The sequence below is a fragment of the Agelaius phoeniceus genome, chromosome 1 (genome assembly GCF_051311805.1).
Source record: "Agelaius phoeniceus isolate bAgePho1 chromosome 1, bAgePho1.hap1, whole genome shotgun sequence".
Lineage (NCBI taxonomy): Eukaryota > Metazoa > Chordata > Aves > Passeriformes > Icteridae > Agelaius > Agelaius phoeniceus.
Genome location: NC_135265.1, coordinates 107320158 through 107347725, shown reverse-complemented (window position 1 = coordinate 107347725; position 27568 = coordinate 107320158). Strand labels below are relative to the sequence as shown.

Below are 27568 nucleotides of genomic sequence, written 5' to 3'. Positions count from 1 at the left end.
AAAACAATTCATTGAAGCAGTAGCAATATTTAATGAGCTGACTGCACAAAGAGAATTAAAAACCTCTACAAAATCCACAGAATCCTGCACTTGCTTTTAAATCACCCTAGAATTTGAAAAATCTACATCATAAAATGAACTCAAATATATAAAAAAGTATAATTACTATCCAAATGCTTATTTAACCATTTAGTGATTACTTCAGAAATTCTTACCTGTATTTACAACTGTATATTCTTAGTCTGCCTTCAGTGACAGGTCCAGGGCTATGCACTGTTACCTCTGCAGTGTTTATCTGATCCTCTTCATTGGCATACTCAAAAACCAGAACATAGCGACCCACTTGAGGAACATTTATGGTCATCTCTAAATTGACCTGGGTCAAAAGAATTGAAAAAAAAAAAAGGAGTTAAATCTTTCACTCCCTTTTCTTGCAGGAAGCTCCCATTTCCTGCTCTTCGGACTGGTCAGCATTAGTCCAGAGCCAGTCCTGCAGTGCTTCAACAGAAGACACCTAGCAGAATGCAAACAATGCTTATAAATATCACTTTGTCCTCTAATAAGAGTCAAACAAGTTCAAGAAATAGCTGCCATTATAACTGTTCTAGGAAAGCTGTAAAATAACCCTGGGAAATTGCTATACTAATATTTCTCTTTTCCCAGCAGAAAGGAAAGAAATGTTATGATGCTAAAAAATTGTCACCATCATCTCTAAGCTATCCTTAACAACATACAAAAACTGAGTTTACTTCTCCACTGAAAAAAATATTTCCAGGAACACAAAATTCCTACTATAGCAATGCTGTATTTTGATTCCCTACTCCCTGAAGAGGGAAAGCATCTTCTCCAGCAAACAACAGCACTTTGAAGCATCAAGTTTTTCTTTTCGGTTTCTTGCACAAAGTGGTTAACACAATATTTGATGCAAAATATTTCTAAGTAGTAAAGTGCTGTGGTTACAAAGGTTTTGCTTCAGTTGACTACATAATTATTTTCAAATTTTTCTCAGTATTTCCTTAGGCTACAAACACTTAAACATGTAAATAATTCTGTCAACAGCCCTCTTGACTTCACTGCAATTATTCATACCAGTAAATTTTGCACATGCATCAGTGATGAAGCACCAGACCCTGTGGCATGTGAGTATTCTTGCTGTACTTGATATTTTTAAAAGAACTATCCAAGCACAGTAATAGAGGCCATAATCATTTTACATCACTATCACATACTTGGTAAAATACCTTACTTTTTGCCAAACACAATTCTAGTAGACCTTTTCATTTCCTAAAACATGCTTTGCTTTCAAAGGACCTACAGCAGTAGCATAATGGCTTCTGCTTGTTTTTCAGTAAAAGCAAACATTTTACCTAAGTGTAGCTATTTAAGAAAAAAAAGATTAATTTAGAGTGATGTATGTATGCCATTTCTGCTGACAAATCATTATGTCATTTCTTCTGAACAGGACAGTATGCCTAAAGGAGAAGTATTTTTATTTAATGAAATGCTTTTGCCAGAATGGAATGTCCACTCCAGTCACAGTTAGAAATCTGCCTACACTGATACTTTTACATAGTTTTGTGTAAAATGCAGAGCTTGGTGCCGAGTCAGTTTTAGGGATGTGTTAAGATCTGAAAATCCTGAGCTGTAAATCTGCAAGCATTTTAGTCCAGTAGGTTTATAGTCAACAGCACAGATGGGACTGCAATTAGCAGGCAGGAATCTGACCTCTCTTCCAGTGATGTGGGCCATCACTGGCAGATTGGGAGCTGGCTGTTGCACAGGTATTCTTCTGGATTCTCCCCCATATCTGAAATGCACTGCCTCTGAGCCAAGGACACAGGAAAATCTGTCCAGGGGCAGATGCTGATACAGCAAGCAGCTTACACCAAAAAAACAAAAACAAAACACAGGATTATTATTGTTTTCAAGTGCAGCAGGATGATAACAAAATAAACCAAAGGCAGTGGTTTAGGCTGTAGCACATCTACTGACTGTTCTGCTGAATCAGGCCCAGGATGTGTGCAAGGCTCCGTAACTCGGATCTGCAACAGGGACGCCTTGTAGTAATCACTAGGTAACAGCACCAGATAATCCTAAGAACAAAGAATACAATAAATGCTAAAGCACTCAAATAATGACAAAAAGAACATCTCCAGGCTTTCACAAAGTAACAATGAATGAAACCAATCACATAAACAATTTGTGCAGAAGGTATCTGCAAAATGTGGGTGGGGCTTTTTCTGTTACTACTTGGGCCAATAACATCAGAATGTGTTTCCCTGACTCTGTAATTTCAGAAAGACGGCACGAAGGCAGCTGCCCTGTGGTCAGGGAAACTCTGAAGCCACTCTCCCATCATGTGTTGTACAAGACAATGCACTGAAGGGAGCTCCCCTGCAGCCCAGTAACACACAGCCAGATGCCTGCAGTTTTCATCCCTGAGTGCAAAACACAAGCACACATCTCAACTCTGGGTCACAAGCACACATCTCAACTCTGCGTGAGTTTTTGTTCTGCCTTGCTTACTTAAATTAATATATTAGAGCTTAAATATAACAACTGTTAATGTGAGAACATGATGGGCTAAGATTATCAATATATACCTTTTCAAAGGTATTAGTGAAAAAACCCAGGAGAATAATACTGTCACTTTCAGCAACAAATATGTGTGCAAGCTCTTTATTAGCACTTCATGTAGTATTCCATAAATTTAACATAGCCCCAGGCTTAATGACTGGAGACACTGCTTTTTATCCCTGTAAGAAATATGTAAGAGTTTCAGTATGCTGTCTTTGTGATCATATTTAAGGTTTTTCATAAATGATCATCTCAAACAATTTCTCTTTCTCTAGCAATTTCTTAGAACTGCTGCTAGAAAATTTTTCAGTTTTTCAGTGAATGAAAGCAGAGAAAAGACAGGAGGATAAAAGCAGTCCGAAATTGACCTGCTCATAACGCAGCCCATTTTACAATACTCTTATGAAGATTTTTTTGTCAAGAAACTAAGGCCTTGGCTGAGCTAAGCTCTAGACACAAGATTGGATACATAAAAATTACTAATTTTTGTGAGCACTTATGCTTTGTGCTGTATGTTAGTAATACCTTATCATTTGAAGGTACAGATTCCAGATAAGACTTAAAGTCTGTAAGGAGAAGAAAAATTAGAGCAGGAGAAAGTCAGAAGAAATAAGAGGGAGAAATGTAAATTTTCATAATTGTATTCTGTTCCTTTCACTAGTGCTGAATTTCACTTGCTTGCAAGGTTCTTCCCAGCAAATAACTCCAGAGCAGTAACTTCATGACAACCTTCAAGCAGTTGTTTTCCTCAATTGTTTTCTTACCAAGAGGACTTCCTCTGCCATTATACTGACAGTCCACATGCCTGGAGCCAGTGAGAAAGGCTCTGTGGAGCTTTTTCCTGGGATTGTGATAAAAGCTGGCTCCTTGCTGGGTGGGAAGACAAACTCTTTGCTCTGAGCAGCCCCTGCCAGAAAAAAAAAAATCGAGTAAAAAACATAAGTGACTGTGTAAATGTCTCTACTTGCTTAGTGGGCTGGACTGATAATTTGGTCCATTAAACTTTGTTTGACAGGAGTTGATCAATGATTTTCAGTCAACATGCATTAGCAATGCACTCAACCAGACACAGAGCTATGCAGTGGTTGTTGCTTGTATTCTTATTACTCTTGAGCAAATTGGTACAGAAAAGCAGAGTTCTGCCCCTGCAATGGCCAATTTTGAAATATCTGAAATGGTCACTTTTTCAGTTTCCCCTTCCATAATTTTCCATTCAACCTCTCTCTGCACTGACGCTCAATATATTCAACTGACACATTCTCGTGTGACTTTAAGTCAAATACTTCAGGTGTTGGAGGTTCTCAGCACCATCTAAAATGCTTACTTACAGACAGATAACTTCTAGACAGAGACGACAGGCCAGTTGTGGATGCCCCATCCCTGGCAGTGTTCAAGGCCAAGTTGGATGGGCTCTGAGCAGCCTGGTCTAGTGGAAGGTGTCCCTGCCCATGGTAGGGGGCTGGAACTGGATAATTTTTAAGCTCCCTTCTACCCAGATAATTCTGTGACTCTATGTACTACAGAAATAAAGCTGTGGTATGTTTTGTCAAATAGAAGTCATGAGGATCAACTGTTATGAATATTAAAGGTTTCCTTGTTGAAGACCCTGGACACAGACCAAATCTGGTTCCCTGTGTCCCAGACATTGGAAGCCAGTGATGGCCACAAATTTCTGCCACTCTGCTGAATGGTGTCTGTGAAGTCTTCGGTTTTGTCTTACTTGAATCTCTAAAAGGATCTATAACTTTACTCCTCTCAATAAGGCAGGAATAGTAAGACACATAGGCCTGGTATGCCCCTACCATTCAAAGGATATGGAGTACTTATCTTTTATCAAGGTCTGAAAGGCATAATATGTTTTTGAGGTCTGTAATCAGAACTTGGTAGACTGGGCTCATCATTTTAAACAAACCCTACTCATTGAATGAAGGCAAAAGCCACATTTAAAACCTGAATATTAAAGGCAAGTAAAACAAAGTGTTGCTACCCCTTCTTTAAAAACTTCATAAAACCTACAGTTCAGAGTTTTCAAGTACAGAACTGAAAGTACTAAGTGTGGCAAACATTTGAAGAAACAAATGCTGATTACTACTGCAAGCAAGAGTTTCATGCAAACACAGCCACATCAATTACACAGCAAAATATACAAGGAGAAGCGCAAAAGCACTGACACTGTTAAAAGCGATGCCTTTTAAGCAAAATTAAAGACTTGACTTAGGTGCACCTTGGAAAGTCTTCTCTGATCTAACATTCACCTGAGCTGTTGCACTGCTGAGTTACACCTACCTGCTCCAGGCTGAGTTTGACAAGCAGATATACGACCAGATAATGTTTCCCCTCCAGGGTTAATATACCTCAGGATAATGTGAAATAAGTAGAGGTTTGATTTTTCCACATTCAAAGTTATCCTCACTTCATTCTGCAAAATGGAAGTTAATAAACAAAAACAGCCATAAAGTGCTGAATTGGAAAACAGTCAGAAGCCATGCAAGCACCAGACTAAAGTCCTACAAGAAAAAGGCACATGCAGAAAAGTATATACTGGAATGGCAGTGCTGGTCTATGACAGAGGAAGACAGGGAAGCCTAGTGAGAAAATTAATTCACTTACAAGTATAATTAGTGCCAATATGTTTTCCCTCAGCAACTGAGATCTTCCCTTTAGAGCTTTTTGAGCCCAGGCTGACATAGTGGAGGACTAGGTGGAAGAGCTTAGGGGAAGCCACAGTGATAGGCATAACCACCTCTGGCTGGGAAAAATAAAAAAGGGAAAAAGGAGGAATGGAAAGTACATTACTTGTTACTATCACCCAGAGAAAGAAAAACCACTTAGCAAAGACAAAAAGGCATGGGCAGCTTACAAAAGAGCATGGAACAAAATCCCCTGTGAAATAAAACTCTTGTTGAATACCAGCTGATCCAGAAGGACACAGAAGGCTCAACTAACATGTAAGTGTGATTCAGCAACAGTATTTTACTATTATTGTCCCCACTGATGCCATAAAGGAGGCATATGGCTGTTGATATTCCTGCCTTTCCAAGGAATAGGCCACAATCATTGATCCTAGTCTGAGATCCCACAGCATGCAGACACCTCAGACTGTCCCTGAAGCTGCTGATCCTCTACCAGCTCCTAAAGTTGCTCAGAGTTGCAATACCAGGAATGCTGTCCTTGTCCTGGAGCTGAACTGACACCTCCAGACCCACAAAATTCTCTGCGTTCACACAGCCCCATTATTTAGTTTTCAGAAAAACTAAAAGACATGTTAAGGATCAGTGGTGGATTAGGAAAGAACAGAATTGGTGCAATCTCATGAGTTTGGTTTCTTTATTTCTATCCAAAATCCTAAAGCTCCCCTTGCTATCTAGTTCCCACCAGTTCACCCATCACAATCCACCCACTGTCCCTCTCCAAGCTATTTGTGGCACAGTGACCTCCCCACTGTGGTCCACTCTGCTTCCCCAAATGCAAATGTTTTCTCTGTTACCCACATCTGAGAACAGAACAAAAAGCCTGTACAAAATGCCCATGGAAAAGAAACGCAAAAAGCAGCTGAATTAGAAAGCAAGCATTAAGAAATCAGATACCGAAGAGCTGCCTTCATTTACGAGTGTGCAATAATACTGAAAATTCAAAAATTATCTGGGATTAAAAAAAAAAAACAGACCAAAACAACAAAAGACGAAAGACTGAAGGAAGAAGAACATAGAGGAAATCATTGCACAATGGTTATGTGCTTTTGTTCCATGCTATAGTAATTCATTAGTCCCTGGACAAACAGAGGCCAGACACGACTATACCAAAGCCCTGCTTTCAAGGGGAGTGAACGAATCCCATTTATTGCTCAAACCTACTGTTTTAAAATTCTGCTTCATTTGATCAGCAGTTCAATCCAAAGTCTGAAGGGCCCTTCTCAGAGAAATTATGGCAACTTTCGACCCGTGATTTACTTATTCCCTCAGCTATTGTTTAGTTTATTCATAGTCTGTCATGAAACTAAAATAATTGTTGCCAATATGCCCCTGCTCACAGCTTCTTTTACTGAACCACACATTTTCCTGTTTGCTGTAATGTGAAGGTATCTTTCATAATAAAAGCTAGCACTTCTCTCTTCTCTACCCAATGTAAGTTCAAGTGTAAGATGACTTCGGTGACAGTAGTTGGAATTTACCTGAAAATTTTGTGGATACAGACTGTCATGGACCTGTGCAATTCAAACTATTTAGCCAAGTATTAACCTTCTGCTGTTCCCACTGTTCTTGGCTTGACAAGAATTTCTGCACTTAGTATTATAGACTTTAAAGCTGTAAGTTCCCTCTTTACAGCTGTCTCACAAAAAAACCAACCTCAAAGAACATTTCTGAAGGAGGCATATTTGCACAAGCAACATGCAAATGACCTGACAAAAATACCCACAACTCACTAATCCCAACAGCAACACAGTGCCCAAGAGTTTAGATTAGTCAGATCCTGTCCTTTTCTCTTTTTTCCATGACCTTCCACACACATAGCAGTATTATAAAGACATATGTGCCATGTACTTTTGTTTTCATTTTCACCCCGAAGTCTTGAGTGAAATACCAGCTTACTTGTATAGAGGACATCTGTGCATATCCTCTCCAACTGAAGCCAGGAAATTCCTGAGGATCATAGCCAAACCGAATTTTCTCTCCTTGGACAGTAGTACCATCTTCAATCTCAAACTTCATGTGGTGCAGATCAGGAAAAAAATAGTTTTTTTCAGGCCTTTCAAGAAGGAAAAAAGCCCACAATAAATCAGCAAAGAATTACCAGTCATTTATGATCTACATCTAAGGGCAAAAAGCAGTGGAAGAGAGATGATCTACGGGTGACTGAGGAATTCTGACACCAGCTCATAGATTCAAGACAGCTGGTTACAGGGATGCAATAAGAACTTTCTTTCCAGAAGCTTTCACAGCTTTGATACATTTTCCTATACAACTCTTGATAGATACATAGATACATATTGCATAACTGGTATTGGTTATTTAATGAAACAAGTCAGAAAATCTTACTAAAATATAGGAAGGAAACTCCCCAGGAAAATTAATATCAATAACCAGTGCAATTTACCAAGTTAATCATCAACAAACCCAGAATGTCAGATGGAAGCATAACAAGGGACTGTGCTGAGGCTGTGCCAGGAGCCCAGCTGGACTCACTCGCGACACGTGGTGCCCACGACGTGCACTCTGCACCGGCAGCTGCCCCAGGGCTGGGAGCAGGCTGGGCTGAGGGATCCTCCAACATCACACCTGCAGCCTGGCACACCAACAGCAGAAGCCAACCAGAAAAGGAGAGGTGGAAGTTATCAGCAAACACACCATGGCTTCACCTGATTAAACACCATTAATGACTCGCTTCCTCCTCCCAGAGCCCTTTAGACTCTCTCAAGCACAACTTAATACACGTGCATAAGCTGCAATTATTTTGAGCTTCCTGTGTTTGTGCCTGTTTCCTTTATAATTTCTCCTTAGAATGTGACAAAAGTCACTTTAAAAAAAACCCTCAAATAATACACCCTGCTACATTGCTAAATGCAGGGCTGCAGTTTTGCAGAACTGCTATGCAAATGTGTTCCCAGCAAGTCAGAATTCCTGCAGCAATATCATAAAGAATAATTATATTAAAAAAACCCACTAACAACAAAATCTAAAACCTAAATTACAAAAATTGCAAGATGTTAATGTTTCTAAGCCTGGTACCCCAATATTTAATCTGACAAAACTGCAACATATGGGTTCATATAATACACATATTTTCAACTGACACTGGACAACAACATTGAATGACTTTCTACAGGAGACAGCACTTGTGGCACAAACTAAAGGACACCTCTAATGAGGTCTGTAATGAGGTATAATATGCTGTACTAAGGAACAAGTATGTCAAGGCTAAAACTTTCAAGCTGGATTGAAAGGCTGAGTCTTCCTAAATAGATTTATGTCCTAGTCTAAAAGCACCCTGTTTTCTAAGACATGCACAAAATGACTGGGAAGCACAGTGGTAACATCTGCCTTGTTCATTCTCCTGCTGAAAGGCAAAACAGGAGTCACAAGCAAGGTTACAGCACCAGTGCAAAATGCTGTGCACATGAGTAATTCAAACATCCCCATTCTAAAAGTACTGCCTAAGGAATTCTAAAGACTTCTGTGCTAAGTGCAAATGTTCCACCATAGATGTTCTTTATTCATTTTACCTTGGCAGCCAAAATAATTCTTTTTTTCAAGAGCATAATAACCAGCTTCACAAGTGTCACAGGAATCTCCACAAACATTAGGTTTGCAGTAGCATTGCCCATTTTCCTGTGAAGAAAATAAATTTCATCAAAAAATGTTTCAATATCTTTGCAGAACTTCAATCTCGCAGTACTTTGAGTTCCCTCTAATTAAATTCCCTCTAATTCCTCTAAAGAGGAAAAAATTTCTAATCACAAAAAAGAAAATAAAAAAAAACCCTAACCAAACAAAAAAAAACCATTTTCTGGACATGATCTCTGTCATTTATCATCTTCAGAAACAGACTAGAAAATATATAAACTCAAGAAGAAAAAAAATTTAAAACTTTATCTATCCCTAGGATGCATAAAATTGATCCTTTGATGAATAAAACTAGGTATTTTATGTTCAAAAGCAATAAAGAGTGCTAAGATTTCTAACTTAGCAAATGTTACAATAATTTATCTTAACAATTTAATATCTTTCTTTTAATTTCTCTTTACCTGCTGACATTCTGCAATTCCACTTAGTGTTCCACTGACATCACACTGACATTCTGCACAGATGAAAAAAAAAAGACACCTGCATTTCATCTTTTCATGATACTTTACAGGGAAAAACCCCACCACCCAGAAACTGCAATTTTGAGTCAATGTGCCACAAGGTTGATTTTTATTCTGGAATTAAAGGTTCAGAACAGCAGACTGGTATGAGGTGAGAAGAAAGAGAGAAGGAGAAAGAATGAGGACTTCTAAGTATGTGTGGTTTACTGGTATGTTTTAAAGTGATTTAACTTGTATTTGACAAAAAACAGTATTGAGTTTGAATTTACAATTGTTTTCTTTCTTAGAAACATTCATACAATTGATACAAAACAGTGTCTTCCAGTCTGACTGGCAACCTTCTATTCTGCAATGCTACTCTGGGACCAAATCAACTCTCCATATGAAACAGAAATGGAGAAAATAGTGCAAGGAGGAATTATGCTGAGCCAGAAGTTTGGACAAACCCAGTATCGACTCTGTGACTGAAAATAGAGAATTACATGGAAAGTGCAGTTCACAATATTTGAGGAGTTGTTACGTATTTAGAGATCTAAAGTAAAAAATGTAATGATACTATTATCAGTCTAAAGCTACTCATCCTAAGTGGCTGTTGTGGTGGAATCTGTTCCAAAGGAAACAGTTGGAGAGTACTTTAAAGATTTTTTTTATCTTTACCCTTTTTAATCTTCATTAATTATTATTATCTGCCTTAAAAACACACTCTCCCTGTTGGAAAACATGGACAATCACAGGTTATTATACAGATACAAACCATAACAGATCTGTCACACCCTGAGGCCACTAGAAGGCTTTACACTCCAAGCTAGGAAATAAAGTGAAAAAGCACTTTTTTTCCCCACAAAACAATGAGCCAAATTCTGGTTTCAGGATTACAGGTAAAAATCCTGTCTTGGCCCAGTAGATCTGCCATAGGGCCCTATGAAGTGAACATCATTGGAACTTCAGAGCACACCCTGGTTCAGCACTAGGCAAACAGCCATGAAATTATGGCCTGGTTTCTGAAAGTAACTGCTGGTATCATGGGTTTACAATTAAGCTGTATGAGAAACATGCTGTTAACAAGAGTTGTGAAAGTCACAAAGAGCACCACAGACAGTGTCAGAGAATAAAGATGACTACATTTCATAAGCCAAAGAGATACATCATGAAGCCATACCTGTACATCCCTCAGGGTTTTCTTTGGCCAGGTTCCAGTACAAGGGTTTACATTTACTGCAGGTAGGACCTTCAACATGCTGGAGACATTGACAATATCCCTAACAACAGAAAGGAGCTAATAAGGGTTTACCTGCTCCATAAAAAAACTTACTGATCTTTACTACTAAGAGAAACCTAACATTGTTAAGAGCTCATGCAGCTTACTGACTTTTACAGATCCATGGATCTCAGGCTGATTCAGACATCTTAGATTTTTCTGTCTTATACTATCAGCAAAGGATTGTTCCACCCTGCATATTTTTTATGTATCTAATTTATTCTAAGGGTCCCAAAGGATGTACTTTCCAATTCTGTTATAGCCTTATTAGAAGTGCTCTGAAGTATTAACTGGTTTGTATGAAGAATAAACCCCAGTATTTCCTTAAAAACATTAATTCATTTTCATATTTAATCTTTTCTTTATTGGTGGAAGACACCATCTCAAGACACTATTAAGACACCAATAATTACCACCATCACATTAATAACAATAATAGTGGAATGGCAACAAAGATGCAATGATTTTTCAAGAATAATTTGATGCTGAAAGGCCTGTTGCAACCCAGACCCAGAAAGTCTTTGAGACATGCACAGGCTTATATCTTCATGCATACGTTAGTGTTAAGAGTATACCAAAAAGACATAAACAGATTGCATATCTTTTATATAAAAGACAAAAAACCCCCATCCTTGACAATGTTTCGCACTGGTATGATGGTATGATCAAAAAGCAAAACACAAAGTTTATTTCTACTCCTACTTTCAAACAAGCTCCTGCAATTCTTTTAGAGCCTAAGAGCAGGCTTCAGGGCTTGAGTAATGAGCTGGATGTGTTCAGCAAAGACACATGAATGATTAACATGCACTCTCAGCTGCAGTGGCAGAATACTTACAAAATGAGAACCAATGCTACCTGCAGGGTCACACTCGCTGTTGACACCTTTATAAAACAAACACATTGAAAGATCTTTTGAAAACAGAGGCTGTGGAATGTAGCAGTGCAGAAGCACAATGTAGCCGGTGTGAGCTTGAAAGGGCTTTTTAATACGGTTACCTTGGAGAGACTCAAATACTTTAAATGCCAAGACAGCAGAAGCCTTTAATAATGATTTTTTAATGTGCATTTAGCCTGATTTATAGTATTTGGGCTTGTATGCAAAGCAGTCACTTGGAAAATAGAGCACTAGCCTATGGAACTGACAGATATTTTCTTAAAGTTCCTATGCCATCAAAATGGAAATCTTTTAACTGGAAATATATTTGAGATGATTTATTTTCTTCCATGTTGCAGAAATAGGAAGGAAAATCCCAGTAAAAGTAGGGAAAGGTTTTACTCACGCAAGCAGTTGGGATAGCTGTGATATCCTGGAGCACATTGGTCACATCTCAGCCCAGCATAGTTACTGTGGCACAGACACTGCCCTCCAGGACCACAGGTATTCCCCAATGAGCCAACACCATCACAACTGCATGCTGCACAGAGGAATAAAAAAAGAACAGATACATGTCTAAATCTAGAATTTGCCAAAAAACTTACCTTTGAATATAAATCAATAATTTATCTTCAGAAAACCAAACAAACCATAATTTTACCAGCAAAAATAAATATGCCAAAACAGACAGTTATTCTGCAATTATGTCCTCAACCACTGATAATCTTGGTTCTTGCAGTTCTGTTAACTCACAGCTGAGAGATTTGGTTTGATGCCTTGTAAAACACATGTAAGGGACATAAATCCATCTTACATTTGGGAGGAATGTCACATGACAGAAATACTTGAAAAAATCTTTCAAAAATATATTCAAAGCATGTTATCAACTGTAACAGCGAACTTCTTATGGAGTTACCACTATTTTGGGCTAACAGCTAAAGACAAGGCCTGCTATTTTCTTGAGATGATGCTGGAATGCTCCACAGGGTCACACTTCACAGGTACAGGAATGGGACCCCATCTGGACATCCCAGCTGTCCCAGGTACAAGATGAAGTGCTGCAGTTAACCACTTGGATGTTATGACTGCCAGAAATGTCTGACTGACAGAAATACAAAGCAAACACTGTCTTCTGCTACACGTTCATGTTTCTGGTTCCCCCTTTTGGTTCCTCTTTCTGTTGCAGTCAAAGACATCTGACTTTGCTGTGTTTACTTTAAGGATGCTTGGAAAGACACAGGGCTTGCTAGGAAGTTAGTGTAAGAGAAATACAAACACTGAAGCTTCCAAGAACAATACCTACACTAGAGTCCTCCGTCATTTGACTACCATATAGCATTCTCTCCTAATTTTAAGTATTAGTGTTTTGTTTAAAGGCTTTGTTTTGATATTGCTTTATTTGTATAAAGCTTCTATTGAGTTCAACAAGTCACGACCAGAGAGTCGTGTAGTCGAGTAGTTCTAGTCACAGCAGCCCAAAAAATATAGATCTGTCTCTCTTTTGAAGATGATTCCTCACAGGAATAGCAGGCTGGGCTGCTCACTTTCCCCCACAGCTTGCAGCATGCTGTGTTAATTTATGTTTAAACCCATGGCAGCTCATTTTAACTGAGCAAACTGTGAACTGCAGCAGTTCTGAGTAATCCCACTTACTGTGGTTTCAACTATTTTTATCTGTCTTTTACAATTTGTTTTTGCATGCTCTTTTAAGCTTTTATGTCTCTTTTCAGCTTTTGGTGTTCAAAGATCAAACATATTCAATACGGGTTTGATTTGCTTTACGACTGCTACTTGATTTTGCGCTAGGAAAATAAAAAAGGTTATTTTAAAACCACTGAACACTGTGTACCAATGCAGAATCCTGATTTTATGTTTTTCATTAAAAATGTTCATCTATTCCAGACCATAAAACCCACAATCACATGGTGTTTTTATATTCCACCCATTGATTTGGTAACACAACGTGGCCCATCTTCGCAAGGTGCCACAGTTTAACTCCAGCTGGCAAATAGGTACACAGAGCCACTCACACCCCCCCCACGGGATGGGAGAAGATAGGAAAAAAGGTAAAACACAGTAGAATTAACAGGAGTAAAATTAATTCTACCCCAGCTGAAACCAGGGCATGAGGGCATAAAGAATTCTGCTGTCCCTTTATAGGAGATAAACAGCTATATAAGCCCAAAGGAAGAAGACTGACATAGTCAACAGCCAAAAATAACAAGAGAGAAGAAAGTAAATCATAATTTTATGCATAAAACTTGTTAATCAGCACAGGAAAGCACATACCAGAACTCTGCAATATTCTATATTCCTTCTCAATGAAAAAATCGATAAGGATTAAGGGCCCTCTCTCTCATTCACTTTAAAGGCAGACAAAACTTAGGGCCAAGTAGGATGTGATGGGAGTCTTTGTACACACACAAGACCATTACAATACTCAAAAGTTATACTCCATTAATTTCCTTGTCTTGTAAAAAAGCAAGTTAGTCCTTGGTGGGAAACTCCAGAGAAATCTTTCATGTTTTATGCCTACATGGACAGGGGCTGGGTTAGCTGCTGGTAGATGATCTTAAAATAAGTGAGAAGCCACCATGAAGGGCAAAATAAGAGCTTCAGATTTTCAGATTTACAGAACAAACTGGTACCAAACAAGGCCCCAAAGACTCTCTGCAGAAGCAGACCAGTGCTTCACAGTTCTGCCATGCTGGTTCCTCAGCAGTCAAGTGTGCCCTGTTGCTGTGGGCCTCCATGGGAGAACAGCTCTCAAATGCTTTGGTTATTAGTATGACAGCTGTGCTGTCTGAGGGTACCTCAAACAGTCTGACTACAAGGGGAAAAAAAAGGCCTGAAATTGGAGAATTAAAATATATGAGGATTTCACTGAAAAGCACAAGAGGGAATTGCCCCTTTTCTGCTATGAACACTGCTCTGGCTGCTGTTCTGGAAAGCACTGCTGTCTGCCTTTTCAGGGCCGTGTTTGATGCTGTACATGCAATCAGCAGCCTTACCTTGACAGGCAGGGAACGAGTGGTGGCCAGGCTGGCAGCTGTCACACTGAAGTCCTGCCACCCCTGAGCGGCAAAGACACCTCCCAAGAAAATCGCAGACTTCAGGCTGGGTACCCATCAAGTTACATTCACACTCTGCCAATGAGAAAAGATATTTCAGAGGCAGCCTGTGTACAGGCTCTCTTATCTTTATTGAAATAAAAATACATTTGAAAAAAATAGCAGTAAAAGCAACTCCCTGCTCCCTGATGCTCAACAGTATGACAATTTTCTTATCAGATTTATATGGATTCATAACAGCTTTTATTGATTGCTCACATCTGTAACAATTCAGGAACAAGGAAAACATTAATGAAAGAGCAAGGAAGCTGGATCAAAGTTCAGTTATCAGTGTCAAAGCACTACACTTGGCCTGGCCCCACTGAAAGTCTGATTTATCAATTCCAAGTGGTTTGCCAACTATTGAGAGTAGTTCCATCACTTCTGGGACCGAAGCAAAACAATTCATGGTTTAGATTTACAATCTTGGGTGGGAGTGGTCAATAAATAGCCTAAAAAGACAGCACAGAGACCTCTATTAAAGTTCAAAACCAGTCAGTTTTATAGCATTGATTAGATAGGGTAGCTTTGTGCATCAAAGTGAGGTTGCAAACTCACATTAAGTATATTTTTAAAAAAAAAACCTCCAAGGATAAGTAACAGAAATATTTCCAAATTTATTCTAAGTTTAATCAATGTTACTAAATCCAAACACAAACTAGAGTCTGGCAGCTGCATCAAACAGCAGACAGCAACCAAGGAAACCGGGGAATTTTTAGATCAAAATCTCCCCTCATCACATTATTCTTCTCTGACTTTTGTGAGTTGTGGGAGAGCCTGTTATGAATACATCTCCATGGCAAAATAACTCTATCCTTCAGTTTAAAACTTGGTGTTTTGGATATGCTTGCCAAAAGGGAATGTTTGGCTTACCCTGGCAGAAGGGGTACTGAAAATAGCCAGCTGCACAGGTATCACAGGAAAAACCCCCAAATCCAGTTCGACATCTGCACTGCCCAGTACTCCCATCGCAGTCACTGCCCAGCACTCCTGCACCATGGCACTGGCATGCTGAAGAGCACATTTGTAAAGAAAACATTTGCAGTATTATGATCTTGAAGCTCTTATTTCCCTTGGAAGCCACAGGTTGGCATTTATCCTGGAGCACAGGCTCCAAGTGTCAAAAGAAACTATGCCACTTACGCAGACACCGGGGGCCAAAATACCCTGGTTTGCAGCCTCCTTCTAGTTAAAACAGGAAAGGAAAAGAAAAAAAAAAAAACAAAGTGAGTGCATATAATCCCAGAATTCCTTGTAATTTTGTAGAAAAAAATAGATCAGTACTTAGACAAATAGGGTATTTTTGTTCATGAGTAGTATTTACTGTCTTACATGCAAAATCTCATTCAAAAAACCACAATCTGGAATTGTGCTCAGTCTGACAGCAAAAATTTACAACTTCTACTAAAACTTCCACTTAGAAGCAGCTGATTTCTTGTGTCTTCAAATTCAGATGCTGCTCATTGAAATAGTAAAGAGCTCAAGATCTGTTTTCTCCAGTTACATTTATTCACTTTCCTTTGGATTTTTTTTCTTCTTCCATTAAAAAATTTGTGAGAAAAGGGAACATGCAACAGAATACCCAGAGGCTGACCAGGGAAATTATTTTGGATGCTGTACCAAGGTGAAGTGCATTTTAAGTATGCAAGTGATTAAGTGCTAACTGTGATGATGCCTCTGTTTCGCAGAACGATAACATAGGCTAAAAAAACATAAGCCCACCAAGGGAATCATTGTATGGATTTCAGGCAGCTTTACAGTGGGCTAAACAAGAAATATGAAGCTTTCTTAGAAATCAAAGTCCTTCACTGCTAAGGGCAACATACAATTTGCCAGGTGACAGAGGACAGTCCAGAGACAGAGCCAGCTAGCCTCAAGAAAGAGATTGACACCACAAAGCAGTGGCTGCCATGTCAGAAAGTTGTACATGTCAGAAACTCTTGATGGATGTGTTCTTAAGCACACCAAACAAGATGTTCAGCTCCTCCTGCAGATGTTTGCCAGAGGCTCGCCAAAGTTGTTTGGATCCATAACTCCTTCTGGAGCTAGCCCACCTAACTATTTGGTATAAATGTGACAGTATGATGAACTTCTGGCAAGAACAAAGGTTCTCTTGAAAAATAAACACCAACAGAGGCAAAATTGCTACCTAAAAATCAAGCTAATGATTCTAGTATTCTACAAAAGATAGGCACCATTGAAACAGTGAAAAATAGCAACATGGGGAAAAACAGTGAAATAGGGAAAAACCACCAAGAACTTGCCTATTATGTCACCAGCCACAGCATCACTTGGAACTGAAGAAGTAGAAGGATATACAGGATTATCTTTAAAACAAAAGAAACAGCAAGGATCACTGGAAACACGTTAAATTTATTAAAATCATGACAAAAATAAAGTTACCTACCATCAATAAAGAGCATGATATTCCTATGACTCTAGTAACCAACTCCAGTTTAGTTTACTTTAGTTTTCTTAGGAAAGAGGTAAGAGACTTTTGATTCTGAAATCAGATACAAGATTCCTTACTCGAAAAAGCAGTCTGAAAGGCCAGACACCATTTGGAAATGACACCAGGTTGCTTTCCTGCTCCTTATCCTTTTGTGCAGGAAGCTTTCTTACACAAAATAGCATTGTGAAAATTACCTAAGGATTTCCATATTTATTTCACATTTCCTGCTTCCAGCTAAAGGTCCATCTACTTCTATGTGGCATTACTACCTGCTACATGAACTGCCATAATTTATTACATGTAAATCTTAGGAGCTTTTATTTGAGAGTCCTCCAGATTGTCTTTCCCATTCTTAAATTTTCTTGCATTCAGATGGGATCCAAATCAATGAGCTACACACACCTGAGGGACTCAGATCAATGTCTACCTGAGCTGAACTAATTTAAAAATGTCAGATTTCAATCAAGAAGATATATGAGATGTGATAATATAGAATACAGTGTACAGACAGTATTCTATCACAGCCATTGAATTCAAACAACATTCAATTTTCACTGGGTTTTTTTTCCTTTGTTTTGTATTGTTTTCACTCTTCTTGTGTTTCTATAGTGGTACCTCTCTTCTAGTCAGACCTCAGATCTTGTCCCAGATCAACACTTGTCTTTTATCAGCTGGAAGAAATACATCTTTGCTGAAGGCACAAAACATCCCACTGATGCATCTCTGCAATCCTTTCATGGAGTCAGAAGCCTTTATGCAGAAATCCTGATGCTACATTTTCTGCTCAGTTATTTCATATGTAATTTTTTTATGGGAAAAGCACTTTTTATCAGAGGTGCAAGATCCAAATTCTAAGAGGTGTCAAGGAGAACACACACCCATTTTCTCTCCCTCAGTCATTATAGTCATGTTCTACTTCTCTGTGCAGGTGGTCTTTATCCCTGAAAATCCTGACACATGTTTAAACAATTTGTCCAGGGCTTTAGGACTGGAGTTCACAACTCACTGAGTTCACAGGTCACTCATCAGGCTGTAAACCTGATGTCTCAAATGATTTCAGAATTGGGACAATGCAGCACAATCTCTGTTTTTCAAGTCACTACCATTTTGTTAAATAACCCAACTCTCTTCAGTATTGTAACAACTGATTTATCAGAATACAAATATGTGAAGCTGAAATACCAGATGCTTTTTAACCAAGTCAAGAGCAATGAAAACCATTAATTCTTTAATGCACATTTAAAATACAGAAAAAGAGGCAATTTTACTTGTGTACTTACAGACACAAAATGGATAACCATAGAATCCATCAGCACAGCGTTCACAGTGGTCTCCCTGGAAATTTTGCTTACAGAAGCAGCGGCCAGACCCTTCCTCACAGCCGTCTGCATGCTCCAAGTTACAACTGCAAGCTAAGTAAAAGTATCAGCAATTAAGCACTCTTTGGAAAATAATCAATTTGCCTTTTACAGCAGTGCACAAGGGCATTGTAACAACAAACCTGAAGATTGAATGACTCGTTATTTAAAGAGTTAACATTTCCCAAGTACTTACATATCACCAATACATCCTTTAAAAGCAAAACCCATGTTATTTTCTTAGAGTGTTTAGGAGTTTTTAATTCCAAAAGATGCATGTTGTTCCTCCACAGCAATTTTTCTGTGGCAACCACTCATCTCTCTCCATGGTCCAGGCTAAGCACCACTCTATTCACTTTGATTTACACACTACATGCAACACTATGACCACAGCTCTGCTGACTTCCCACTCCTTTCAATCCCCAAACACAACATAACTGTAGTTTCCTCCTGCTTGTCACATCTCCTTCAGTCTCTTTGTAATCCAACACTTTCCTCCTACCTGTACTCAGTTTTTTTTCAAATGTTCTATTAGTAATTACCCTATTGCATCACTTATTAGTCGATGGGCTCAGCACTGCACGAGATCACAGTAGTGATCCTTGTAACCTTTTAAGCTATAGAATAAATTTTTCAAGTGACCAAGGGCCAAAGGATAGCTCATGTGTACATCAGAGAGCTAAGAGAAACAAGATCATGAGAACAGGAGATGAGAATGGCTTCCCAGGGGTCCTGAGATCCTCCTCGCTGTGGGGTGTGTAACGGCATCCCAGGTTTCCATGATCCTATTTCCTCTGTACCCTTTTATGGCCTATTTTCTATCTTTCTGCTGTTCTCAATATGCTCATATGACACATAAGTTGAGAAGAATATAATTTAAAAGGCTTAAAGCAATATAGAAATTCATTTGTAGCTCTTCTCCCAACATTTTTTGCCCACCCTTTCATTTTTTCCTCCACAAAGACATGTCCTATGCCTTGGTTACAGCCCAAACCCCTCAAGCCACCAGGAGATGATACTCCATAGAGAAGGACTCACGTATGCAACCATCAGGAGCCCACACTGGAACGCCGTAAGGACGATAGTAACCTTTTGCACACTTCTCACAGTTAATCCCAGCTGTGTTATGCTGTGCAAAACAAAATAAAAGGATAGTACGAGATAAAGAGAGGAACCTGGAAGAATTAGGAAACAATAACATCCTTTACACTGTTTCTATACACAACTAAGAGCTGAATAAGACTCCAATAAAGAGTCAGTCATGGTGTTCTTTAACCACCTGTTCTCTACAGGGCTCTGAATCATTGTATTCTCACATAAAGTAGCTGAACTTTTTCTTTAAAGCACTATAAACCCCTCCTCTCATTAAAAATAATCTTTGAAAAAATAACTCTTTATATCATAAAATACCTCCTTTTAGGCTACTCTCTTATCACCATGTATATATTGTTCAAGAAACTGCAACATTAATTTTTTCTTATACTACATATTAATTTTCTGAATATCTTCTAAGATCAGCAATACCAGAAGAAATCAAAAACTGAACAGTCCAGCCAGCACAAAATAGATTTTCCACTAGAAAAATGTCTGTCTCTATAAATTTGTGGTTTAGGCACACCAGAAAAAGAAAAAAACCCTAAGTAATTTAAACTAGAGCAGTGATGGCAAGTACAAGTTGAGTAAATCATGGTCATGAGGCACCCTGATGAGCTCACAGACATGAGAGCCAGGGAACCAGAGCAGGAAGCTCTGCCCTGGAGCAACCAAAATACTTCCCCCAGCTCCCATTCCCTGTTTAGTTCCTCCTTAGGGAGTGTTGCAATTCAGGGCTGAGCAGGGACACGGCATTTCATGGCTGGACTGGTGAGCAGTTCATGAGCAGGGCACTCAGGACTCTGCATGTTCTCCAGCTCTGCTCACTCCAGTAGCACATCAGTGGCCCCAGCCCAGACAGAGCTTCAGGAAGATGCCAGAAGGACAAGGCAGCAAGGTGCAGGTAATCCAGAAGGTGTTTTGAATACATGAAAGAAAGACAAGCAAACAAGAAAATAGCAGAATTACAGTTCTGGGCTTCTGAAAAGTAGATTTGTCCTTGCTCAGAGAGCTGCTTGACAAGATCCTGTGTGAAAGTGTCCTGGATGGAAAGGGAACCAAGAGAGTTGACTCTCATGGACAGCCTCCTTAGAACTAGAACAGTTCTTTCCAACATGAAAGCATGGCAGAAGGTCAGCACAGATAAACACAGAGTTTCTGATTGATCTCAAACACAAAAAGAAAGTGCATGGAAGGTGGAAGCAGGGCAGGCTACTTGGTGGCAATACAAAGACATTGCCCATATATGCAATAGTGGAGTTCAGAAAGCCAAAGCTTAGCAGAGTTAAAACTAGCAAGGAAGGTAAAGCACAAAAAGAAAAATTCCAAGAGAAGAGGAGCAGCAAAAAAAAAAGCTAATGAGGGTAGTGAGCCATTGCTCAGTGGCAAAGGAGATCCAATGCACAAATTCAGAACACACGAAGGACAAGAAGGTGATGGGACATATCCAGCATAGTTTACCCAGTGCAAAATATTCCCAAATCCACCTCATGGACCTCTGTGATACAGCAACAGGTGCTGTGGGCAGACCCATGCAGATGGTGAGGGACTGAAGCACATGACATCCAAGAAGATGGTTGGGTTTCTTCAGCATCAAGAAGAGAAGGGTGAATTTATTGCTACCTACTACTACTGGATCAGAGAATACAGAGGGGATGGACCCAGACTCCTGTCAGAGGTGCACCAAAAAAGGATGAGAGGCAACAGGCACAGATTGGAACATGAAAAATTTCAATTAGATGTTAGGGACAAAATAGGCTATGCAGGCAGTCAAACACCAAAACGGGTCGTCATGAGTAGCTGTGGCATTCCAATCTTTGGAAGAGTTCAAAGCTTGGAAGAATGAGTTCCTGAGCAACCTGGTCTAATTAGACCTACTCTGAGTAGGATTGTGTGGTTTCCAGAGCTCCTCTGTCATCATACTCTAAAGAAACTGATTCTATCTTTTTGTGCAACACTTCATTTATATCACTTCTTCATTCAGGCATCCATCCCTAAAACTTTGCTTTCCCCTGACACAAACAGAAAAAGTAAAGTAAAATTCATGCCTTTTGTCAATGAAAATAAAAGGAAAAAAAAGAAAGCTATAATTGGATTTAAACTCATTTAATCCAACTTAACTTCCACAAAATTAATTACTAACAATTCATATCAGTCATATAACCAGGATTTGTAGAATTAGACTAATTTTGCTATTTTCTATATTTGAAGTAGTATTTAAAGAAATGTTCTTTCATGAACAAAGAGCTGATAGAAAGGACCAACATGGTAAATCTTACTAGACTGTATGAACAAAGTTCTGCACAGAAATGTCAATGGGAAGACAAAGAACACTTCTTCTACTCATGTTAGTAAAAATAACACTACTCTCTTCTGACTGCCTTTTGGACAATATCTGATTATATTGTGGGAAGAATATGGAAAATATAATCTATACTGGATATTTGCCTTTTTTGTTGCTTGAATACAGCTATATTTTAAATTGCACAACATGGTAATACAGGAATCATGATGCATAGATTTCACAGGAAACATAGAACCGATGATAATTTTCCGGCAATGCAAAATTCTGGTCAGCTGCTTGTCATACATCAGATGACTTGACAGCAAAAGACAGACAGACTTCCAAGTAAGTCTGGATTTATTTAACCCCAAGATCACTGAACCAATGAATGACTCAGGTTGTAAGGGACCTCAAGAGGTCGAGTAGTTCAGTCCCACAGAGATAAGGCCAAGATTAAATCTTTATCAGAGTCTTATTTGATCTTTCCTCATAGTCATTGCCAGAGTAGAACAAAGTCAGAATGAAAGAAATTCTTGTTCTTTCCAAAAATGCGTTATCTATTTATGACAGACACAGTGTAAAGTCTCTGATTCCAAATTTACAATTTTTGGTTCAATCCAATGGAGCCTCTAAGATAGTTACGGAGCTCATCCCCTCAGTTTTCAGAGGAAACTGATGGAATGAATTTGGTTGGTGTGGAGGGAGGTGCCTGATGGCTATTTTCCTCTACCTAAGGCATCTTTCCTCTACACAAAAGACAGAACCAACTCTTCTCATATAAGCACAGCACAAGCCCAAAAGGCAACTATCACAAGCTGCAATTGGGGAAATTCCTGCTAAACAGGAGTGTGATTGAATGCTGTTAAAGATTCAGTGTGTAAAGTGCATCCTCAGAAATTTGCAGAATTCAACTGCATGTTTCTCAGTGCAACTTGATATAATTTTGCATTCCAGCCTTGGTTTGAGTGGAGCACTAGTCCAAAAGGACTCCAGAGGGCTCTTCCATACTTCTCTGCTTTCCCAATATCTATAACTTTCCATCTTGGTATAGTCTAGATCCTCCTTTATTTCTGCTGATGAGAGAGATTCCTCTGTGTTTTGCTGAAGTAAGTAAACAGCTGGCTTGAGCTGGCATTTTATTTGCTTAATTTTCCTTCCTTCTGTTAAGGAGGGAAATGGCAGACTTTGTAACAAAAGGAAAGGAAATTTTTATAGCTGATCAAATTGTTTGCTTTGATTGTGTGGTTTTATTTTGATCCCACAGGACAGAGCATAAATACAATTTTTACGTGTCTTTCACACATTACCAAGCAATGTTGAACAAGGTAGATTATTTTCATGTGCCTTTTTCCACACTTTGAGTACAAGCAGTAACACCATCAGACAAATGGGCCTATCCAGACTGGTCAGACTCAAAACTACTGGTGTCAACATTTTTTTAAACTGATCAAAATGACCTTTTTACCTGGCAGTTAATGCAGACTCCTCCACCTTCATAATGCCCATGGATGTTTAAGCTTGCTCGACGCCGATCAACGTCAGCATCATAGTAGCAATCAATGGCATGTCCATGGCAATTGCAGGCTGAAAAAGTAATGTTCCAAGTCAGCTTTCTTCATAAAGCTGGAATTTAGCAGTCTCCAGCATTTACCTCCAGCAGAGGTCTAAAAGTAGATTAGATTTTTTTTTTTGTGTACATACACTCAGGCTGGAGTATACTCAAATGTACATACTTACCTATAAACAACTGGACTTTCATACCAAAAACATAGTACAATAATGTGGGCATGAAGAAAATGTGCAGCTAGTCTTACCAGAGAAGGCAACGGTTGTACCATCTCAAAACTATATGGTTAAGCATAAATGCACAACTCGGAAGATCCAGAAAAATGGCTGCTGTAGTTTTTTTAAAATTATCAAAAACATACTCAAATGTTTCTTTTGCCATGTCTCAAAAATACATCTGGACTGATGCTATGCGCACTAAACCTTTATTTAAAATTAACAATTTTAGATAAGATACATTCAAATAAAAAGATCTACACCTAAGAACTCTCATATTCAGCTGTAGCTACAGATATACCAGCAAACTTGGCTATAATTCTGTGTAGAAACCAACCATAACAACAAACATAGAATAAACCAAAGGGCCATAAATTCATTTAATGTCCTCTTTTTTTTCTGATTTGATCTTCCTTCTTGGCTGGAGAGGCAAATGGGAATATTTTTTGAAAGAATGCAGGTAGCAAAAAACAGGCTTCCCCAAGCATCTGGGTGCTAGCTGATCTTTTAATTACAGGAAGTTACTTTCCCAGGAAATTCCTGAAGTTATGACTTGATAAAGCTATTACTTCATGTTTAGGGAAACCCTCCCTCCATCAGGACCAGGGGGGACAATAATCTGGAAGACAATGGGCTACAGAAACTAAGGGCTCTGCCCGTACTTCAGGATGAGGGAAGCATATGGGAGGCAATCCTTCCAAACTCTATTTCAAGTTCCTGGCACAACTGGGAGCATAACTCAGGGACAACGGATTTTCCGTGTCTTGCTACATAATCATACAGACAAGAGAAGAGAAACTGGATCATTCTCTGCATTCTCCCTATGCCTTTTTATCTGAAGAGTTGTGGATAAGGAAGACTTTTCCTAGAAATTACCAACCACACAGCTGAGGAGGTGCCATCAGGCTCCCTTATGGTCTGCTGACAAGAACTGGACAGGGTTCAAGAGTGGGTTCCCTAACCAGGATGTAATACCCTAAGAAGATCTTTGGGTTTTCTTACTCAGAAAATTCTTCAAGAAAATAAAACATGACACAAATGAGATGCTGGCTCAAGATATTAAGTCAGAAAAGGAAAAAAGTAGAATATTATATATATGTATAATTACAATGTAAATAAAACCACCCTCGCCTCTAGGGTCAAACCACCTGTGAGCTACAGCTCAGCTATGTCTTCCAACAGCAATGGGAAATTTGCTCTGACTACAGTAGCAGCACTTTCACTTACAGGGAATAGAAACCCCTTCTACCTCATTAAACACCTTTTCACCACTTGGGGCCATTTGCTGATCCATACATACCGGGAAGCTAACAGCAAAATGTTGGGCTGATCCCTACAAGCTTCACTGACCTCTTTCAGAGAGTTTCTCTCAAGGAATCTCAGGCTTCAGGAAAGTTGAATAAGGTTGTTTTAATTCCTTCACTACTGGCTGCCAGCTAAAGAGGCCTGCACCTGGCAAATGCTCTCAACAAATCACCTCAAACTGCTAGGAGCAATCCATACTAAAAAGGATTTTTTTTTTTCAGAGCTAGTTAGAAACAAAGTGGTTTTGGCTCAGAATCTTGTAGGTGATCTTCTATATACTCATTATTCAAAAACCATGACGTTATTTATGCTCTTTGTCTGTCTCTTTTCTGGCAAGAAATTTTTCCTTTTAAAGAGAGGGACTTGAATGAGGTTTCAAATATTGTTCAAAAACTGTGTCCCAACATGCCTACCTCATATCAAACATTTTAATCACACAAAACCTCCTTCCCCCCTCCCAAGTCTTAGTACTGCAGTTTAATTAATAACTGCAATTAAACAAGTCATCTCTTTATTCCTCAGAGTAATTATATAGGTACATCTCTGGCATTCAAAAAAGGTTCTCCTGTTAAAGAGTTTGTACCCACTGGCTATGCTACTCTCAAGAAAGACAAATCAGGCCAGGCACAAAGGAAATGGTTGTGCACAGAGATTGCAATGCTCTGCACCACCCCATCTGGCTTCTACCCAGGGATGCAAAACACTCGCATGGGACAGAATAAACCCATCACCAAAAGAGGATCCGTGCTGTCACTTTATTTAAGAATGAAACACAGGGAGAGTGGGAGAAAGGCAAATGAATGGGCTTCTCCAGCTTGACTGCTCGGTCTGTAGGGCTAATGTCCTCCAAATGCCCAAACACAAGGATGGGAAGAGGTACCAACATGGAATCACCAGGATTCCCCACCACAAACCTTTGAGCCACTGTCACACAGCCAGTGAGGGGCAGCTCTCAGCCTGGGAAGGGAGGGCAGCTCAAGCACCCATAAGCAGTGGCAGCCTCAAGCAATCTCTCTGCAATCCAAACACCAAGAGGCCAGGTGATGGAAAGGAACATTTTGGAGCTGTAGAAGGTGCCTACAGTCTCTGCTCTGCTTGGAGACCCACAGTCTGTCAGCAGACAGTTACAGCTGGGGAGAAATGTTGACTCAATGTTCTACAAAAAGTCTTTTACTTTTCTCATGTCATATTCTCACACAAATTATTACTTCCACTGTTTAATAAGAAAGAAGAACATAAATAATATTCACTGCAGTTTTGATTCTTTCTTCCTATATGGAAAGCATTTTCCCTATACAGAAAAAAAAGGGGTTATGTTCCATTAACATGTGTGCTACAGCTAATTCCCACCCTCTTGTCACTACCTCTTTTAACCCACCATCTTTTTGGCTACTCACGTTCACATATGTTTGTACTCCCAGCTGTTGCAGGTTGCCACTGTTTCTGATTATATCCAGGGCAGCAGTGATCACAAGTTTCCCCACAAGTGTTATGCTGACATTCACACTGAAACCTACAGAAATAAAAGCCTCTTAACGAAGCCAGGCTTAAAATTTATCTCTTAAGTTTTTAAATAAAAAATAATTGTTTTTTTCTTCATTTTGCTGCAGTCCAAGACTTACATACAGTATGAGAAAGATAGGACATAAACCTCACATGTAGAGAAGTCAATCAGTAGACTAGAACACTGTGGAACTTTCCTAAAATTCTTCAAGATTGATTACTTTAATCATGTGATTATGAGTTTATTAGAACACATTACTTACACAAAATGTTTATAATTGGTTTCCATAGACTAGATAATGAAACTATTGTAGATTATTCAGTCAAGCTGATACATTCTAAACTATGTGTATCTTGTTTTAACTTCATTCCAAGGCTCAAGCTTGTTGGCCTAGAGTAATCAAAATATTTATCACCTTTAAATGCATGCCTTCATAATTTTTCCATTATGCTTTGTTTACAATAATATTATTGGTGTTTTTCATAAACCAAGATCATAACTTGATCCTGTTATTTTTAAGACAGTTTTAGGACAGTGCACACTATTCACCAACAAAATGTAAGAAGGTTTTTGATTTATTTAGCTGAATAGTCTACTTAATGGGCAGGATCTAATTATGAGCAAGGTCTTACCATCCTGCACAGCAACTAAATACCATGAGGAACAAAGGCCTTGGGACTCAGGAAGCCTTTTAAAACAGTCTTCTCTTATGCATGAAGTCTAGTAACACAAGGGCAATAGAACTTTCCAGTATAATCATCCTATTTGCATAGATTTCTCACCTTCTTTACTTATTTTTCTGTAGCACAGACACATGGAACGGAGGCACGCATCTCCCCCCCCCCTTACTTTTCATTAAAACATAACTGAAAATATTGCATCACCCTAATAAAAGATTGTTTTAATGCCATTATGGATAAAAGCAAGAGCTGGTTTAAAGCAGGTTTTTAAAATATGTTTGAGACAGGCTGATTATCCATAGTTACTTCCCTGCAGCAGGCAAGCCAAGAAGCCTGACCTAACTCCTTATGAAATCAACATAGAGGTCACAAACTTGACAGGGAAAGGGAATACTCCATTCATTTTGTTTTTATGTTTTTACAGCAATGATCTAAAGCCATTGGATCTTGCATAAGCTCAGCTATACTGCTCAATAGCTCCCCAAAGTCG

At 39.0% G+C, this 27568-nt stretch overlaps 1 protein-coding gene across 2 annotated transcripts in view; it reads right to left on the bottom strand.

The window, feature by feature from the left end:
• The window catches only part of LAMA3 (laminin subunit alpha 3), a 105648-nt gene that overhangs the window by 56858 nt on the left and 21222 nt on the right, over positions 1-27568 (bottom strand). The window contains exons 7-26 of one of the 2 annotated variants that reach the window (XM_077184850.1): positions 26292-26407; positions 23273-23391; positions 19470-19560; positions 18354-18485; positions 16886-16948; positions 15765-15806; positions 15495-15632; positions 14523-14657; positions 11918-12052; positions 11473-11519; positions 10539-10638; positions 9320-9372; positions 8798-8903; positions 7761-7860; positions 7167-7323; positions 5188-5326; positions 3342-3484; positions 1993-2093; positions 1726-1879; positions 216-376 (exon numbers count right to left, since the gene is read on the bottom strand). In XM_077184850.1, coding sequence (XP_077040965.1) covers positions 216-376; positions 1726-1879; positions 1993-2093; positions 3342-3484; positions 5188-5326; positions 7167-7323; positions 7761-7860; positions 8798-8903; positions 9320-9372; positions 10539-10638; positions 11473-11519; positions 11918-12052; positions 14523-14657; positions 15495-15632; positions 15765-15806; positions 16886-16948; positions 18354-18485; positions 19470-19560; positions 23273-23391; positions 26292-26407 — 2232 coding nt within the window. Of the gene's footprint in view, positions 1-215; positions 377-1725; positions 1880-1992; positions 2094-3341; positions 3485-4863; positions 4997-5187; positions 5327-7166; positions 7324-7760; positions 7861-8797; positions 8904-9319; positions 9373-10538; positions 10639-11472; positions 11520-11917; positions 12053-14522; positions 14658-15494; positions 15633-15764; positions 15807-16885; positions 16949-18353; positions 18486-19469; positions 19561-23272; positions 23392-26291; positions 26408-27568 lie in introns of both variants that reach the window. The other variant, XM_077184856.1, reaches the window with a different exon arrangement.